This window comes from Petaurus breviceps, unplaced genomic scaffold (genome assembly GCF_028583685.1).
Source record: "Petaurus breviceps papuanus isolate PSGF00001 unplaced genomic scaffold, PetGlider_PUasm1.0 90903, whole genome shotgun sequence".
Lineage (NCBI taxonomy): Eukaryota > Metazoa > Chordata > Mammalia > Diprotodontia > Petauridae > Petaurus > Petaurus breviceps.
This window is the reverse complement of record NW_027187376.1, coordinates 6,220,861-6,240,701: the sequence shown is the minus strand read 5'-3', so window position 1 is coordinate 6,240,701 and position 19,841 is coordinate 6,220,861. Positions and strand designations below refer to the sequence as shown.

Here is a 19,841-nt window from a genome sequence, read left to right as displayed (position 1 = left end):
TATAAATTAGATAAAATTATATAAATTATGTTATATATTATATAAAATTATATAAATATATAAATTATATAAATATTAAAATGGCTAATATTTATATAATACTTAAAGGTTTGAAAAGTGCTCTATGTACATTATCTCATTTAATCCCTTTATCAAACCAGTGAAGTAGGTGCTATAATTAATTGTCCCTATTTTAAAGATGAGTGACTTGCCCAGGGTCACACAGCTATTAAGTATTTGAGGTTAAATTTGAACTCAGGTCTTCCTTATTCCAAGTCCAGTGCTCCATCCACTAAAGCATTTATAAGAATACTCTATATATGGAAATTGTAGTATTTATAATATCTCATTGAGGTGTCCCTTATGTATGTATGAATCAGTATTTTTGGGGGTGGTGGTGGTAGTATTTTCAGTAGATTTTGCTTTATATGAGACATTAAGGGATTTTATAAATTTATAGTCTTTTTTACCCCTGACTCCCAATAATGAGAACAATGGACCTTTTTAGAGTAAGGCATGAGCCATTCTTTTGGAGTTGACCAGGCTTGTTCTTGGTTGATGGAGGACAATTTCTGTGCTGCCATCATATCAGATTCCTGTTTGCATAGTAGAATCCTAGTAAGAGTTTAGCATTACTAGAGTGAGCCATAGCAAGAATTATGGTAGTTCTGCTCTGTTTTTCTTTTATACATTTTCCACAAATTGGTTACTACTTTCAAGTACAATCTGTTTTGCCATCATCTTTCCTCTAACAGTCTGAATTCACATTGTGGTGATTTATTTTGTTCCCATCCAGATAACTCTAAAGTTAGTTTGTGTCTAGGATATTCAGTTCCATGCCTGTTAGCAAATTAATTCACCTTTAGATTTAGAATTCATTTTCAGTCGTAATCAAGACACACATTCCATTGAGAACATCTCACTTCCCTTTCTCACAGAATACTTTTCTTTCTTCAACCCTTCCCCAAACTCATTATTCTGGTAGGGGAAGGACTAGTCTAGTCTCTTTGTAACAGGAGTGATGGATTGGAAACTTAACTGCATGCAGTGTCTGTACCATTTTACACCTTCTCAGAACAGCTGCTGGACTCTGCACCTTATCCTAGTTCTCTTCTGCTCATTTAGGAATTGTTCTACCTCTGACCCAAGAGCTAAACATTGACTGCTGCCACTTCCAGGTTCATGATTGTCATCATCTGCATTCTCACTGACCCCATGGCATCCTCCTACTTCTTCATATTCTCTCCTCTCAGCAAATCAAACCCAGTCCCAAAGAAGCAATAGTTCTCTAGTTAAGTGAGTCTCTGTTCTCTTTGAATTAGCACCTGTTCATTGGGGCCAGGACCTCATGAGAAATGTAGGTTTTTCTATTTTCAGCATGTTCTGTACTCAATCTATACACACCCTATACCTACCCTTCTTTGAGTCTATGCAAAGTGACAGGAAAGGAACAGCCATCCCCCCAAAAAGGTTGTGTTGATTCATAGCTTATTACATTGTTTCTTAATTGTGCGTTTGCCAGAAATTATACTGCTTAAGTATATACTAGCTATAGGTATTTGTTATTGCATCATTTTAGTAATGTCTGACACTCAGTGACCCCATTTGGGGTTTTCTTGGCAAAGTTACTAGAGTGGTTTGCCCCTTCTTTCTTCAGTGCACTTCACAGATGAGGAATTGAGGCAAACAGGGTTAAATGACTTGCCTAGGGTCACATAGCTAGCAAGTGTCAGAAGCCAGATTTGAACACAGGTTCTGACTCCAGGTCTGGTGCTCAATCTACTGCGCCACCTCCGTGCCAGTAAATGTAAGAACAAAGAATTATAAAATTATAGATCTGTAGTTAGAAAGGCCCTCAGAGGCCATCTAATTCTCATTCTCTCGTTTTAGAGATGAGGAAAATGAAGTTGATTGAAGATCGACTCAAGGTCACACAAGTACTAAGTATACTTGTTTAGCATCATATGACTATCAAATGACTCCTACAATCTCTAGCAAATTATCTGAGATAGAGAGGCCACATGGATGTAAATAGTACCTATACTGCCAAGCTGAGTGCTTGGCCAAGAGCAGGAACAGGCATAGGAATCAACCTGTGATTTCATTGTAGAGGGAATTCTGGGGTGAGGAATTCCCTCTACCAGTGCAGGTCAACAAATTTTTATTTTCAGCTTGTAATTTTAGTTGCCTAGAATATGGAGAGTTTAAGTATTTTTTAAGTATTGTGTCAGAGGCATAACATGAAATGTAGTTTTCCTGGCTTTGAGGCCAGCTCTCTGTCTCTTTACTCTATTAGGCCCACCTTGCGTATAGCAGGCACTTAATAAATGCTTGTTAGTTGGTTGATTGATATTAGAATTGCATACAGAAGAATAAATATATAGATTCATGAAGGTTCATGGTAAGGGAATTTGAAGATCTTCCCTGCCCTTTAATAAGCCTAAGTGAATTTCAGGACCTTCCCTGATTTGAAAATATACTCTACCCCCTAATAAGCTGAATGTGGTTACATGGAGCCTGTGGTGGGAGGAATTTGCTGAAGGGTAGAGCAGAGCCCAACAGGAAAAGCTTGCTTTGAGGGAGGCTTCTTTTTCAGGAAATGCCCATACCTTGTTACTTTTTAATTAGGCAGTGGGTTACCACTGGTTGTGATGTTCTCTGATCCTGGAGAAGGCTATCTATGCTCCCTGAGGCAAGGTTTTGCTTTGGGGCTCACTTTGGGAAGAGTTGTGCGATTTGGCCAGATGAGACTCTGGGCAGCCATTGAGCTCCCCAGCTTTGAAAATCTAGCTTCTCTCTCTGGTAACTAACTGTATGTATGTGGTCAGACAGCTAGAAACTCTGTCTGTTGAATTGTTATTTTCTCTGTATTTTTGTCTGCTTGTAACTTTTATTTGTATTTTCTCTGAAGTTCAGGGTGCTGACTTCTTCTCCTGAACTAGGTAAATGATAAATGTTTGATTAAAGTAAGATTGTTAACCGTTTTTGAGTTGCTTTCCTTTAGAAAAGCAGATCAAAGAACCTGTGCTAGCAGCCATCCTGGGTATGCTAGGGTGCTTGCTGTCACAATACGACATAGCTTGGCATGTTAGGACTACATACAAAATGCACCTTATATATACCCTGTTAGTTGCCATTGCCTGACTACCCCAAGTAACAAACTTGCCTGGCATACCAACTGTGACATCTATCATCCTGGTCACTGGCCAGATAGTTCTGGAAATTTTGCAGTGACTTGATGTCATCACTGCATGTTTGGTTTTCATACCTTTTGTGGGTAAGTTGGTATTTTCAGGCCCATTTGTCTACAGTCTAAGTTCTGGGTATGTGGATGTTAGTAATCAAAAAACATTTATTTTAAGCACTTGCTATTTTAACAGATATTGTGTTAGGTCCCAGGCTGAATGGACTTGTCTCTAGTCCCTAGAAATTTAGGCTCTGTACATAATTTATGTTCCCTGTCTATGCTTATTACATGTTCCCTAGGCCCTCCACAGGTGGCATATCAGTCAGGAAAGGGATTCTCTCCTCTGAATTTTTCTGGGCAGATGTTTCCTTCAGGTCAGGAAAGTCTTGGATAGGTATACATAACCATTAAGAGTTCACCTACATGTTGCATCCTCTTCATCAGCATCTTCACTGAGATTATCCACATATGGCTCATGGTCAAACCTGGGATGGAGAGGCTCTTTTTGGGGCCCAGTTCCTCACCTCTCCCTTGTTCCTCTCTTCAACTTCACTGGTGAAGCTAACTAGTGCCTTTGTGCTCTCTAGGTGGTTTTAATGTATCATCTTTTTACTGCCTTACCTGTTCTCTGGACATAGACTAGTAGAAAACCTAACTTTTAAACTGTGTAGTGTGAGGTAGTTCTCCATTGGTGCAGTCAACGCCTTGTTTTTTCCTGGGACACTAGGATTTCATAGAGAAGATTCTTATTTACTGGATAGAGTTCTTGATAGCAAACCCAAATATAAAACCATTGCTTCTTTAAATAAATATATATGTACAGGGGCAGCTAGGTGGTGCAGTGAGTAGAGCGCCAGCCACGTAGTCAGGAGGACCTGAGTTCAGATCTGGCCTCAGATACTTAACACACACACACACACACACACACACACACACACACACACACAATTAGCCTTGTGCCCTTGGGCAAGTTACTTAACCCCAATTGCCCTCCAAAAAAATAAAACAAATATATGTATGTATTATTTATTAATTTTATTTTTTTCAAAATGTCTGAAACACCAGACACAATGAAGATTTAGTTATTAAAACTAATCTGCTGTTCTTTTTCTGTCTGACCTTTTCTTTTTTGATTTAGAAAAAAGATGCCTTATTGGCCCTTCCCTCCCCTTCCTTCCTTTTTCCCTTCCTTTCCTTATCCGTTTTCTCCTGTCTCCCAATGGAAAAAAAAAAACCCTTTTACCAACCATATGTAGCCAACCAAAGTGAACCTCCTCATTGCCTATACCTGAACATGTATGTTTTAGTCTATATGTTGAGTCCCATTCTTCTCTGTCAGTAGGATAGGAAAAGGCATCCTCTTTATTCCTCTAGAATCTTAGTTGACCCTTGCATTGATCAAAGTTAAAGTCTTTAAAAGTTTTTTTTTTCTTTTCCTGAGAGGAATTAGGACTTCTGGAGTGATTTCAGTCTGCCTTTATTTCTATAAAGTGTTTAGTAGTTACATTCATATAGTTCCTAAGTGTGCCCTGGTAGATGGAATCCTACATATTTTATAAGTCCTTTATTTATTTCTATTTCTATCTCTTTTTGCTGGATTTGGTTGGTAGCATGCAGTAAATACTGATTATTTGTGTGAATTGATTTTATATACTGCAACTTTGCTGAATTTATTATTTCAATTAATTTTTGATTGACTCTAGTTTTCTCTAGATGCAGGGTCATGTCATTTGCAAAAGCAATAGTTTTGTTTCCTCTTTGCCTATGGTTATTCCTTCAATTTCTTTTATTGTTTTATTGCTGAATCTATCATTTTTACCACAGTATTAAATAATGGTGGTGATGATGAGTATCCTTGTTTTATCCCTGAACTGGAAAGGCCCCCAACCTTGCTCAATTAAATATACTGCTGTAGAGAGATATTACTTACCACATTAAGGAAAAATTATTTATTCCTTTGATTTCTAGATTTTTAACAGAAATGATAGTTGGGTTTTGTTAAAAGCCTTTCAGTATCTGTTGATATAATTCTGTGATTTTTGTTGTTTCCATTATTAATATGGTATGCACTGTTTGTAAGTCTTTCTTCTATTGAACCAACCCTGCATTCCTGGTATAAATCCAGGATTGTAGTGTATAATGAGTGATTGTAGTATATAATCTTTTAAATGTGTTGTTGCCTATGGGCTAACATTTTATCTAATATTTTGGTATCAATGTTCATTAGGAATATTGATACTATAGATTTTTTCTCTGCCTTTGTCTCTTGGATTTAGGCATCAAAGTAATAAAGTTTGAAATGGTTCCTTCTTTTCCTGTTTTGGCAAACAGTTTATTAGATGTTGGGATTAGTTTTTCTTTGAATTTTTAAAAAGAAAATTCACTTATAAATCCATACAGTATTGAATGTTTTCCCTTTGGAATTCATTTATAGTTTGTTTAGTTTCTTTTCCTGATAATAGGGCATAGTCTACTTCTTTTGATTTTTATATTTTGTATTTTTACAGTATGTAAATTTTACATTGTATGTAAATGATTTGGGTTGGCATATAACTGGGCAAAAGAGGGTTTTTTTTTAATACTTTATAGTTTCTTTTATTCTTGTTAATTATTTTTCATTTTGATATGAACAATTTGGTTTTCTCCCAATTTTAAAATGAGTAAGTAGCTAGCTAGCTATTTTATAAATCTTAAAAATTTTCAGCTGTTTTACACACTTAATAGTTTTTGGCTTTCAACTGTATTACTTTCTTCTCGATTTTCAGAATTTCTACTTAGGAATTTAGATGAAGGTTTATAATTTGTTGCTTTTCAGGTTTCATCAGCTGCTTAACTAGTTGATTGAATTGTTTTTGCTCTGTTTTGCTGATGAAAATATTTAGCTATGTAAAATTTTCCCTAAGGACTGATTTAGCAACATCTTTTAGATGGTAGCATTCATCTCATTATTATCATTTTCTCTAACTAAATTTAAAATTGTTTTTAAATTTACCTATTGGCTTTAAGGATTAAGTTAGCCTCCAATTATTTTTATTTCTTTCTTCAAAGGACCTTTATTGAATATAATTTTTGTTGCATTATGGTTAGTAAACTATATGTCTAGTTTTTTTTTCATTTGTTTGTGAGGGATTTTGTCCCAATATTTGATCAGTTTTTATAAAGGTTCTATGTGCACATGAGAATATGTGAACTCTCTTCTGTTTCCATCCAGTATTTACGAGATATCTATCATCACAAATTATTCTAAAATGCTAACGTGGTTCTCTGTTTTCCTGCAATTTGTGTGTATATGTGTAAATAATGCAAAACATTAACATAGTAGATATATTGTAAAAGACTGACTATATTTCCCTCCCTCCTATCCCAAATCCCACTTGTTCTATTATCTACTTTGATCCCATCCCTTTTCAAAAGTAGGTGCTTCCAACTTCCTTCCCCCCCAGCCTGCCCTCCCTTTCACCATCCCCCCTCTCATACCCTTCCCCCGCTACTGTACTGGAGGGTGAGATACCCTATTTAGTGTGTATTTCATTCCCTCCCTGAGCCAAATTCAGTGAGAATAAGGTTGACCCATTCCCTTTTGCCTTCCTATTCTTCCCCTCCATTGTAACCATTTTCCCTTGCCTCTTCTATATGAGATAGTTTACCTCATTCTGTCTCTCCCCATCTCCTCTCATTATATTCCTCTCTCACCTCTTAATTTCAGCTTTTAAGTATCATCCCTTCCTATTAAATTGGTCCTGTGCCCTCTATCTATGTTTACCTGTAAACATATATACACACATTCACATATGTATTCATATGCCCATATAACCTCATATATAGACATATATTTCTATTACCTTCAACTATTTTCATACTGAGAAAAGTTTCATCAGTTACAATTATTGTTTTTCCATGTAGGAATGTTAATAGTTCAACTTTGATAAGTTCCGTATGATTTCTTTTCCCTGTTTACCTTCTCATGCTTCTCTTGCTTCTTGTATCTGAGTGTCAAATTTTCTATTCAACTCTGGTTTTTTCATCAAGAATGCTTGAAAGTCCTCTATTCCACTGAATAACCATATTTTCCCCTGAAACATGATACTCAGTTTTGCTGGGTAGGTGATTCTTGGTTTTAATCCCAGCTCCTTTGACCTCCGGAATATCACATTCCAAGCCCTTCAATCCCTCAGTGTAGAAGCTGCCAGATCCTGGGTTATCCTGATTGTGTTTCCACAATATTCAAATTGTTTCTTCCTGGCTGCTTGTAATATTCTTTCCTTAATCTGGGAATTCTGGAACCTGGCTAAAATATTCCTAAGAGTTTTCTTTTTGGGATCTTTTTTTTTTCAGGAGGTGATCAGTGGATTCTTTCAACCTCTATTTTGCCCTCTGGTTTTAAAACATCAGGGCAGTTTTCTTTGAGAACTTCCTGGAGAATGATTTCTAGGTTCTTACTTTGATCATGGCTTTCAGGTAGTCCAATAATTTTTAAATTATCTGTTCTGGATTTATTTTCCAGGTCAGTGGTTTTACCTATGAGATATTTCACATTGCCTTCTATTCTTTCATTTGTTTGGATCTGTTTGACTGCATCTTGATTTCTCATAAAGTCATTAGCTTCCATTTGGTCCAGTCTAATTCTGAAGCAATGATTCTCTTCAGTGAGCTTTTGAGATTCTTTTTCCATCTGGCAAATTCGGCTTTTTAAGGCATTCTTCTCCTCATTGCCTTTTTGAGCCTCTTTTGCCATTTGAGTTAGTCTATTTTTTAATCTGTGATTTTCCTCAGTCAGGCTGTTGACTCTCATTTCATAATTTTCTTGCATTGTTCTCATATCTCTTCCAAATTTTTCCTCCATTTCTCTTATCTGCTTCTTAAGGTCCTCTGTGGTCTGTAACCAGCTCATATTTTCCTTGAAGCTTTTGGTGCAGGAGTTCTGACTTCACTGTCTTCTTCCTGTTCCATGCTTTGCTCCTTTTTGTGCCCAAAATAGGAGTCTAATGTTGGAATCTTCTGCCCTGCTTTGTTTCCCTTGCCTGGTCATTTCGCCCCTCAGTCACTTGACCCCTGGGATTTTTGCCACAGTAGGACTCTGCCACCAGACAGGGGAGCTTTCATCCCAAACGCTGGGGTTTTCTCAGCTGCTGAAGTTATTTTATGGGTGCCCTCTATGAGGTCTCCACATGCTCTGGAAAGCTGGACACAAACCCCAGGACCTCCACACTAGAATGCAATCCAGATCCAAGCAGGTTAAAGCAAGAGTGATTACCCCTCAGACTGGTGCTTGGTCCCCTTACACTCTGCAGGCCAGGAGCTGAAGCTGTAATGTAGCGCTGGCTGGCTGTGCCCTGTGTCAGTGGCTTCTCGCCCTAGGGGCAAAAGCCACGCACTCCCAACTACTGGGTCCCAAAGTCCACAGTGAACTGACCTCTCACTTTGTCCTTAGCATCTATGTGTTGATAATTCTGGAAATGGCTACAGCAGCTAGTGATCTGGAGTCCCTCTGCAGGCAGCTGGTCAAGCCCACCCTGGGGCTAAAACCTCCGGCTCCCAGAGTGCAATGCTGGCCTACTCCTGCTGGGCTGTCCTTAGTGGGAAGTTAGCTTCTCTGTGTCATTTTGTGGGTTCTGCAGCTCCAAAGTTTGTTCAGAGTCCCCTTTTACACGAATTGGGGAAGGTGGAAGACAGAGCCGTGTGGAGGTCCTGCTTTTACTCCACCATCTTAACTCCACCCCCCCCCCCTTCCCTTCTTTTTAATCTGCCCTTCTTTCTTCCTATGATACTGTAGTTTGTTTTGCTTATGACTGATCCATTACTTATCTTGCTCTCTGTTTTAAATCTCTGAATTTAAATCGCTGGATAATGACCATCTTAGACTGGATGCCTCATAGACCTCTTAAACTCAGCCTGTCCAAAACTGAACTCATTGTTTTCCTTCCTAATTCATGCCCCTCTTCTGATCTTCCCTGTTATTGTTGGTACCACCATCTTCTAGTGACCTAGTCTCACAGCCTAAATTATCCTCTTTTTTTTCAATCCCATTCCCTATATTCAGTCTGGTGGCAAGTTCTATTGATTTTACCTTCATGCTATGCCTTGTTTACACCTTCTTCTCTCCTTGACACTCTCCCCACCCTCTGGCATGTCCTCATGACCTTTTGCCTGGACTACTGCAATAGCCTTCTGATTGCTCTCCCTGCCTCATCTCTCCTCCCTCCAGTCTATCTTTCATTCACCTGTCATACTGATTATCCTAAAGCATAAATCTGACCAAATGACTCACCCAGTTCAGTAAAGCTCCATTAGTTCTCTGTCACCTCCGGGATCAAATATAAAAGTTTTCTTGGCTTTCAAAATGCTCTATAACCTGGTTCCCTCTTACCTTTCTGATTGTCTAACACCTTGCTTTCCTTTCCCCCACCATTGTACTCTGTGATCCTGTACTACTAGCTTCCTTGTTCCTCACATAAGACACTGTCTCCTGACTCCAGGAATTTTCACTGACTGTTCCCTATGTCTCAAATTGTCTCCACCTTCTGAATTCCCTGACTTCTTTTTTTTTTTGCCTTTTGTTGGAGGGGCAATTGGGCTTAAGTGACTTGCCCAAGGTCACACGACTAATGAGTGTTAAGTGTTTGAGGCCAGATTTGAACTCAGGCCCTCCTGACTCCAGGGCTAGTGCTCTATTGACTGTGCCACCTAGCCGTCCCCCTGACTTCTAAAAGTATTGCTAATATCTCACCTTTTACAGGAAGTCTTCTCTGGTACTTCTTAATGCTAGTTCCTTCCCTTTGCTGATTATTTCCAGGTTGTCATGTATATATCTTCTTTGTGAATAGTTGTTTGGGTATTGTCTTTCTTCTCAGATTCTAAGCTCCTTGAGATCAGGGATTGCTTTTTGCCTTTCTTTGCTTTGCATCCCCACTGCTTAGCATGCTGCCTGGCATGTAGTAGTAGCTACTTAATAAATGCTTTATAACTACTGACTGACTGACACTCTCCCCCCCCACCCCCTCACCCCACTTCTGCCTTCTCCCCTCTTCCTGTCCTCTTGAATTTGATCTATATCTACACTATATTTTTTGTGCATATGTGTATGTGTGTTTGTAGCTGTATGTTAAAGCTTTCTTTGCTTCAGATGAAAGTGAAACCTGTTCCCCTAAACCTTCTTTCATGTTTGCATTTTCTTCATCTCCTCATTCCCATTACATGAGATACTGATTTCCCTCTCCTCCTTTCTCCTTTCCTCCCCAGTTTTTCTGTTCTGTTCTTTCCTTTTCTTTCTTCTCCCAAGATTGAAAAAAAGAATAAAAGTACCCCAAAACTTTGCCTCTCTACTTTCTCTACTACCCTTTAAGACATTAGGGTTCTCTGGGTAACCTTCCTTTTTCTCTCCCTATTAGCGTGTAAACAATTCCTTCTCAAATAATCCCTTCAAAATGATCAGATTTGTATACCTTGATTTGTATCTATTGACTCCTGTGTTTCTATTTCAAAGTGTTTACTCAGTTGAGGTCTTTTTTTTTTTTTTGGAATCCTTGGAAATCCTCTACTGTATTTCTTTATTGTTAAATTTTTTCCCTTAAGGGTTATACTTGGTTCTGCCAGACAAGTTATTCTTGTTTGAAAGACTTTGTATTGTGTCTTTTGGAATATCTTATTCTGAGCTCTCTTCCCTTTCTTGTGGTAGCTGCCAAGTCTTCAGTGATCCTGACTTGTGCTTCTTGGTGTTCAGACTGAGTGAACACTTTTGAACTAGTGCAAAACAATTTCTGTAGCCTGGGGTAGCAAAAAATGTACATAGATGTATCTGTATGAAGTCTTGAGAGGCTATGTTTAGCACTGATTACCTTCTTATACCATGCATAGGGTTATGGTCTGGTATCAACACACTATTACAGAAATACAAACTTTTGCCACATTGTCAGGACATTTCCCGAGAATCTTTATGATTGAATATCTAAGGAGAATACCTGTTTCTTATGGCCTCTATAATTTATCGTAGACCTTTATCCTGTAAGCTTTTTCTGTGAAGGATGTCATCAATGTTTTAGATATCCAGCTTCTACCTGTTGAGTAATATTCTTGACTCTTCATTCCCCCTTGATCCCCATGTGTAATTAATTGTTGAGTCTTGCTTCTTTCTCTATAACTTTTCCCTTACCCATTTCTCTCTTCATTTATGTGGCCACCGCCTTAGTTCAGACCTTTGTGAACTCATTATTGCAACAGCTATAATTGTTCTTCCTATGAGAAACATGCTTACTTTAAACAAAGAAAAATACTAGGTGCGAAGCCAGGAAAGCTCTCATTTTATTTTAGCCAATTATTCTACATTCCTATTGAATCGAGCCCTCCAGAATGGAGAGAGAGTTTGCTCAGAAAAATGCCAGGGTTTTTATGCTGTTCCCAATTTGAATTCTTGGCCCCTCTCCCCCATTGACTAGATGCAGCATCCTGAACCTCCCACTTCATGTCTCCCTCAAAGAGCTCATTAAGCATTCATACAAGCATCTGACCTTTTACCGGATCAGAAGCCTGGTTCTGTGATTTCACAGCTCTGATTAGAACCAGTGTCCTCTGACTTACTTTCTGCTATCATTCAAAGCTGGGAGGAGCTTTAATCCTATGGAAACAGAATTCCTTTGTTTCCCACATTCCCACTGTCAGTTCATCTACTACACAAATGCCAAGTTGACATTATTTAAGCTCTGACCATATTACCCCTGTACCTGATTAAGAATATTCAGTCACCTCCTCATGCTTTTAGTATAAAATACAAACTCCTTTAATTTGTCACTTAAACCTCTTCATCTTTTATTTCCAGTTTATCTTTCCAGATTGTTTCCCTCTTCTCTTCCTGTACTCTGATACACTTAAATTAGTCAGTTTGCTATTCTTTGTACACGACATTCAATTTTCCCCCTCATTTCTTTGCATAAGATTGTCTCTTGAACCTAGAATATGATCTCCCTCTTCACCAATGCCTTTAATTTTTCAATTTTTTCAACATTATTTTCTTTTTAAATTTTGAATTCCAAATTCTCTCTGTCCCTTCTACCCCTTCCTCACCCATTGAGAAGCTAGCAAAATGATATCAATTATATATTTGAAATCACAGAAAACATACTCCCATATTAGCCATATAGAAAAAATAAAGCAAATAAGAAAATCACACTTCATTTTTCACTGAGTTTATCAGTTGTTTCTCTTGAGTTGTTTTGGATCTTTGTATTGATCAGAGTAAACAAGTCTTTCATTCCTCTATACCTTTTAGAATTCCTATTTCCTGTCAAGGCTGAGGCTTATGGGCTACATCCTAGATAAGGCTTTTCCTGATTCTCGAGTTCTTAGTGCTTCTCCTAGAATTACATTATACTTAATCATACATGTGTACATGTATGCATGCATGTGTGTTTCATTTTTATCTGTGTTGTACCTCCATGGTATAAAATAGATCTCTTGAGGTCAAAGATGTTTTGATTTTTATTTTTTTAATCTCCAGTGTATATATAATAATTGGTTATTAAGTACTTCAAATTTAATCAGATTGGATTGGATTGAATATTATTTTATTTTCACAGCTACCTGTGATATAGTTACTAGTTTTGTTGTCCTCATTTTATAGATGAAGGATGGATACTCAGAGATAGTGTGATTTTCCTATAGTCACATAGCTGCTGAGTGTCAGAGGCAGGATTAACATCCAGGTCCCTCTTGACTCTAAATCTAACTCTGAGAAATTTTATCATGCTATTCTTCTATCTTCCCTCTCTTATTAAACTGTAATCTCCTTGTGTTTAGAAATTATGTTCCCTAGTATATTTATAACTCCAGTGCCTAGCACAAAGTAGTTGAAATACATTGCTATTATTAAAAACACTACCTTTACCATGAAACCTGTGAAAGAAAAAATCAAATGGATAGTCAACATACAATGTATATGCCTTCTAATATCCTTCTATGCCAATTGATATGTGATTTCATGATTATAATTTATTTTTCCCCAAGTGAAACATATTATATCTACCATTTATGCCTATCTTCTTCAACTCTCATCTATGCTTTCCCAAACATTCTTCACAGGAAGTCCATTCAGTATGCTGGAAGTAATCTCTGAGTTCTTTTGACAGTGCTAGGAAGCTTATCAAGTATGTATACTGTCTGTTGGTTATCCTTGGCTCTTTTTAAGCAGATATTTCTTTGGTGATATCTTCTGCGCCATCTTCTCATAATTCCTTGTTGAAAATGTGCTGCAGCCTGTACACACCCCTCAAATCTCTCTTGCTTTTTGTCTGATCATTAACTTCACATTTTCAGGTATTAAAGTATTTTATCATTCATGGCCCTATGCTATCACTGTAAAAATACTAGTATTAAAAGAGAGGCCTCTTTTCAGGGAGCATATTGAGATCACTAAAAGAAGTTCACATTTTCCAAAAAGTAACTGCCTACTTTTCTGCTCCTTTAATACTGGACCCAAAATAATTCTACATTTTCATTGCTTTTATGTCAGACTCTGTAGGTTATAAATATTAGTTATTCTTCATATGCTTAGGTATTTTTTGCATGTGATAGACTAGACTCTTGAGTAATTGTTGATCTTATTCAGGATGTTTTGCATTATTTTAGCCGGTCAATTAGTTTTAAGTACGTTCTGTGTGACAGGTGCTGGGAGTACAAAGAAAGGAAAATGATAATGCCTGTTCTCAAGAAGCTCACAGTTCAGTGGGTGAGACAATATGCAACCACCTAAGAAAAAACAAGCTATAGACAGACTAAATTGGAGATAATCAGCAGAGGGAAGACTCTAGTATTAAGAGTGAATCTGGAAAAGCTGCTTACAGAAAGCAGTAATTTAGACTTGAAGGAAGCCAGGCAAGTCAGAAGGTGTAGATAAGGAAAAGAGAGCATCCCAGGCATAGGAGTTGGCCAGGGAAAGTGGTCAGAGTTGGAAGATTCATAATCTTGTGAAAGTAGAAGAAAAGAGGCCAGTGTCACTGGATTGCAGAGTATATAGGAGGCAATAAGATGTAGAAAATATAGGAAGGGGCCAGGCTTTGGAGGCCTTGAAGGCCAAACAAAGGATTTTATTTTTGATCCTGAAGGCATTATTGTTATCAACATATTTATCTATAAATAGTCATCTGCTGTTATCACTAACTATAGGAAAGCACTTCTTTTCCCTATTGCACTGATCTCTTCCCTTTATATTTGGTTTAGTGTAGGAGGATTCTTCCTAATGAACTTAGATCCATCACTAATGCAGTTTCCCACGTAAAAAAAGTCCAGGAGCCTGCTTTATGGGGAGTTGTTTTGATATGCTTCTGGGACAGTTGTGATGATGTGTAATAGCGCTTTAGAGAGGGTCTTAGGTGCCTGGGCTCATTGTCTACTCCCTTGCTTTACTGGCTGAGATGTTTTTTTTTTCTGTATTTGTTTTTCTCAGGTTTATTCCCCCATCCATTATAAGCCTGTCCAGAATTGTAATATTAGGAGTCCAAACATGACATCCTCACTGTTCTTGATGATGAAAAGATTGTTGTAAAAATCATTGTTGATCATCTCATTCTTTTATCAGTTTCTTGTCCTTCTAGTTTCATCCTTTAAAAGCTCTTTGAGGGACGGCCAGGTAGCACAGCAAGTAAGAGCACTGGTCCCAGTGTCGGGATGACCTGGGGATCGAATCCAGACTCAGATACTTGGCACCACACCCAGAAATAACTGGCTGTGTAACCTTGAGCAAGTTACTTAACCCCATTTGCTTAAAAAAAAAGCTCTTTGAATTATTTCTTAGTTGAATCTCTTGCAAAGCTCTCTTAAATTTTTTTTTTATTTATCCCTTTATGAGGCAGTGCTTCCCACAACTTGTCACCTTTCTCCCCAGATTTTATAGAAAAGTTTATATTCTAAACCAATGTTGCCTTTGGCTTCTATACCTTTTTATTTGCCAAGTAAGTTAAAAGTTTGTTGACTTAAGTGGTTTTTAGACTCTGTGGGGCTCATTGTAACCAGAATTTTCTTTGCCTAAATATAAATAGGAAATCGTTGGACTAGATGGTGTCAGTAACATCAATGACATGTTTAAATAGATGGAATTAGTGTTGCTTTAATTGTATATTCTTTTACTCATGTTAATTCTTTGTGTTCATTTGGATATTTACTCCAACAATTTGATTTTCTGAATATACTTAGCTAGCTGATTCAGGTATGACTCCCTCAGCAGTAAGTTGTTCTTTCTTATCTGTTAAAATAAATATAATTCATTTGCTATGATTGCAATTTGATGTTTGCAATTTACAGTGCCAACTAATTAATTTCTTGAAGGAAGTGCTCATTATGGATAGTCATTGCAACTCTTGTATAACCTATAATCTTTGGCCGTTTTCATTCTTTACTGTTGAATCATATTTTATGTTTTTGCCATCCTTATGCATTGGAATAGTCAGATATCATTTATTCCATCCTTTGCATTTGAATAGTCAAATGTCAGAATATATTGGTTTAATTTTCAATCAACCAATCAATCAAAAACCTTTATTAAGTACTATGTGCTAGACACAGTGCTAACTGCTGAGAAGACAATGAAGATCAAGAACACGGGCCTTAACTGTCTAGGACCTCAGACTTTATACAAGGAGATAACCTGCGAACACCTATGTAAATAAAAGAGATGTACAATGTAAATGGAAGGTAATTCCAGAAGGAAAGCAATGAGTGGTGGTGGTAGAGTGTGTAGTGGGAAAATCCACTTGCAGAAAATGGTTTTTGATCTCATTCTTGAAGGAATCCAGGGCAACTAAAAGATAGAATTTAGGAGGGATGGTATTGCAGACATGGGGGGGGGCAGCTCGTGATAAGATAGTGATCAGGAGACAGTGTTGTGGGGAGGAAGAGCAAGAAGACCAGTATCACTGGACTGTAGAGTATGCAAAGGGGAGCAAATTATAAGAAACCTGAAAAGCTAGTAATGGACCAGATTGTGAAGGGCTTCGAGTCTGTTCAAATTCTATACTTTTGTCATCTTTTGCAAAAGATATAGGCAGTTAAGTTTTGTAAAATTATTTATTTTTTATCTTCTTAAATTTTTTAAATTCACATTCTGTCATTCCCTCCATCCTCTCTTACCCACTGAGAAAGCAAGCAATATATGAACTATATGTATGAAATCATGGAAACAATATTTTTTAGCCATGTCACTAAAAAGCAAGAAAAAAACCCAGGAAATTATACCTTAGTTTGTTCTGAGTTCATCAGTTCTCTTTCTGAAGGTTAATAGCATTTTTTCATCATAGTTACTTGGAATTGTCTTGTATCATGGTATTGATCAAATCATTCTTAACCTTTATTTTTTTTTTGAGATGTTTCGAACATAATCTCTTCATGCTCATGTCTTCTGTTTATGTAGGCCTTAGCCTAAAAGGGCCAGGGTCTCTCATTGCATCCTGGGTCATCTCTAGTCATTCTGATGAATATCTGGTCACTGGATACAGATGGCTTTGGAGGAGAAAGTGAGGCTGGTGACCTTGCACATCCCTCCACCACTCAAATCAAAGCCAGATGCAAGTCATGTCATTATTTCCCTGATGACCAGTACTGAGACTAAATGGAAGGAGGATTCCCCATAGAGAGTGAAGTCTTTTAAGATACTGCTGCTTGTGGATGACATCAGGGGTGGGGAACCTTCAGCCTCAAGGCCACATGTAGCCCTCTAGGTCCTCAAGTGCAGCCCTTTGACTGAGTGCAAGTTTTACAGAACAAATCATTTAATTGAGGGAATTTGTTCTGTGAAGTTTGGATTCTAAGAGCTGCAAAGAGCAAAGTGCAGTTTTCTACCATGCACCTTGTTTCTTCATTTCAAAAACAAACAAAAAACCCTATTTGCCTTTGGCTATTTGCACAGTACTTTTAATGACTCTAAGCTTCTCTTAGATACAGAGACCCAATTTTTTTTTTAACATCTCTCTTCTTCCTGTGATGTGGTGAGTCATATATTCAGAGTCCTCAAAGAGTTCAAAGGACAGTAGACATGGATACCATAGGAGTGATTGGGCCATAATGTCTTACCAATGAAAAATTTTATACAAGTAGCTACACAAAAGAATGTAAGCTCTTTGAAGACAGGACTGCTGTTTTTGTTTGTCACTGTAACCCCAGCAACTAGCCCAGTTCCTTGAACATATAGTGCTTATATAAATTGGATTAGATCAAATACTTAGACTAGATTGAATTGATAAAGATTATTATTAATGTTTCATAATGGAATAAGCAGTGAGCTGTGCTAATCTATAGGCCATGTGTTCTACACTATCAATGGATTCTTAAGAAAGTTAGAGAAGAGCCTCAAGAATATTGGAGTGGACCCCTCTCACCATGAAGGATTTATGTGAGAACATGGACAGTGATTGCACAGGCATAGATGGATTGAGATCTGCACTGGTGGAGAGAATATCCACTTTGGTGAAATCACAGATCCATGAAATAATTGAAGTATTTAGGAGAAAATTTAAGGGGAGAAAAAGAGCCTTTAAGCTTATTAGTAGTAATTCAGGTCAAGAGAGAGGAAACCAGATTTAGTGGAGTGAGGAAGAACTGAATTCAAGTCCTGCCTCTTGAAATCACTGGGTGACCCTGATTGCAACTTTATAAGAGCTTGTAAATTGAGGAGGAAGTGATCTGAAATGAATTTCAATATTTTGAATTTCCTACACAGAAGAAAAATATCAATAACAAAAATCCAATGGGAAAATATGATTCAGTGTAAAAAATTTTAGTCATGCTAAATTTTCAAGGAAAAGATACATTGAATGTATTACCAACTTAATTTATTCCAGGAAAACTACATTTTAAAATTTCTTTCATGTCAAGTTTCTAATAAACCTCAGAATTTTGTTATTCTATGCTAAATTTTAAAAATTCTACAATGTAATATGGCAGAATATTTTGATATTTAGTTTTATTTTGTCACTATTCCTGTTTAACTTGTTTTAGTTAAGCATTTGGGAGAGGTTAATTTTATTTTATGGTTGTCATGCTGTCTTTTAGTTTGTTTTATCATAGATGCATTTTTTTCCTTATTTGTCTAGAGTTTGCATTCTTTCTTTTTGAAAATAATTTCTGAGCTGAATGGGAAATACATGAAGTTTTCTCTGTTGCAACAAACAGTAGGACAGATACCTTGAAATGTAGTCAAACACAGCAAAAGGTTTTGGTAGGAAATATAGAACTGGTTATCTTATGACTAATGTGCTTTTTTTCATACTGCCTAGAAGAGGTTGCATGCAAAATAACACTTGCTATCTCTTGTGTGGTGACCTTTGTATGGTTTATTTGTGATCCTGTGCAAAAAACCTATTTAGATGGAAATCACTGATTTAACTCAATTGCCCTTTAAAATGCAATTGGCCTTTTATTTTTCGTAGGTTGAAGTTACATTATGCATCATATGAGCCAACTATAAGGGTGTTGCATGACAGGCACCATATTTTACTGAGGCAGAAAATGCTTACCTCCTTGGAAAGAGACAAAGCAGTTGGGCAGGTAACGAGATGATTAGTCAAAGCTACCACAAAAGGATCCTCCTTCTCCCCCCACTATTTATTCTTGTAGAGTTTAGGGAAAAGCAAGCATTTCTGTATTCTCTAAGATATGTTAAAATAATTTGTTCTATTGATTGTGTCTTTATTAAAAAAAAGAATTTGGAAGCATTTTTACCAGTATCTTTTAGCCATTAAAATATATAGTTCCATTGGCATTTATTATATTTCTTAGCATAAAAGCAGAATTTTTCAGCACTATGTGCATATTTTTTTCCATAAGCATATATTTTATATGCCTTGTTAACAATAAGGGCTTGCATTATATTGTACTTTATTGTTTTAAAGAGCTTGAGATACATTATCTTCTTGTAAATGTGATTTCTAGTCATCCCTTCTGATGGTTAGTTTGGCTTATTGTTTCTCTAACCCATACAAGGCTCCTTTCAGACTCATTCTTCCAGTCTCCCACATAGACTTGGGAGAATGCCAAAGAAGCAATGTAGTCTAGATCAAAGATGGCCAAGATCAAGGAGACATGGGTATCAGTGCAACCCTGCTGGTATCTAGCTGGGTAACCAGAGGAAGCAAGCTCAATTGAATCAACATTTGCTAGGTATGCCAAGTGCAAGCAAGGTACAGGGGATACAAAGATGAAAAACAACAAGATCCCTGCCTTCAAAGAGCTTACAGTTTAATAGTAATAGGATATGTGCACAAAAAAAAGTCTGCAGAATGGTTTGGTAGAATATAGTCAAAGGAGAGATACCAACAATGCCCCAGGACAAAAGAATTGAGAAGGGAAAGAGTTTTTTCTGCTTGAGCGGTCAGAAAAGCCTTCATTAATGAGGACAGCTAAACTAGACCTTGAAGAGACAGAAGGATTTTGACAGGATGAGGTGAGTTGAGAGTGTACTGCCAAGACTGAAGGATGGCTGGGACAAAAAGTGCTTGAAGTAAAGTACTATGAAAAGATCATTTGGAGCTAAAGAGCACATAGAGAACTTTAAATATCAGGGTGAAGAATTTCTGTTTTCTATTATAGGCCAGTAATTCTCAAACTTTTTGGTCTTGGGACCCTTTATATGCTTAAAATTATTGAGGACCCCTAAAAGAACTTTTCTTTATGTAGA

General features: G+C 37.2%; 1 protein-coding gene across 1 annotated transcript in view; it reads left to right on the top strand.

Moving 5' to 3' along the window:
• Positions 1-19,841, top strand: part of LOC138151664 (sperm-associated antigen 16 protein-like) — a 100,115-nt gene that overhangs the window by 52,046 nt on the left and 28,228 nt on the right. Inside the window, exon 6 of the mRNA XM_069075208.1 lies at positions 18,595-18,712. Coding sequence (XP_068931309.1) covers positions 18,595-18,712 — 118 coding nt within the window. The remainder of the gene's footprint in view (positions 1-18,594; positions 18,713-19,841) is intronic.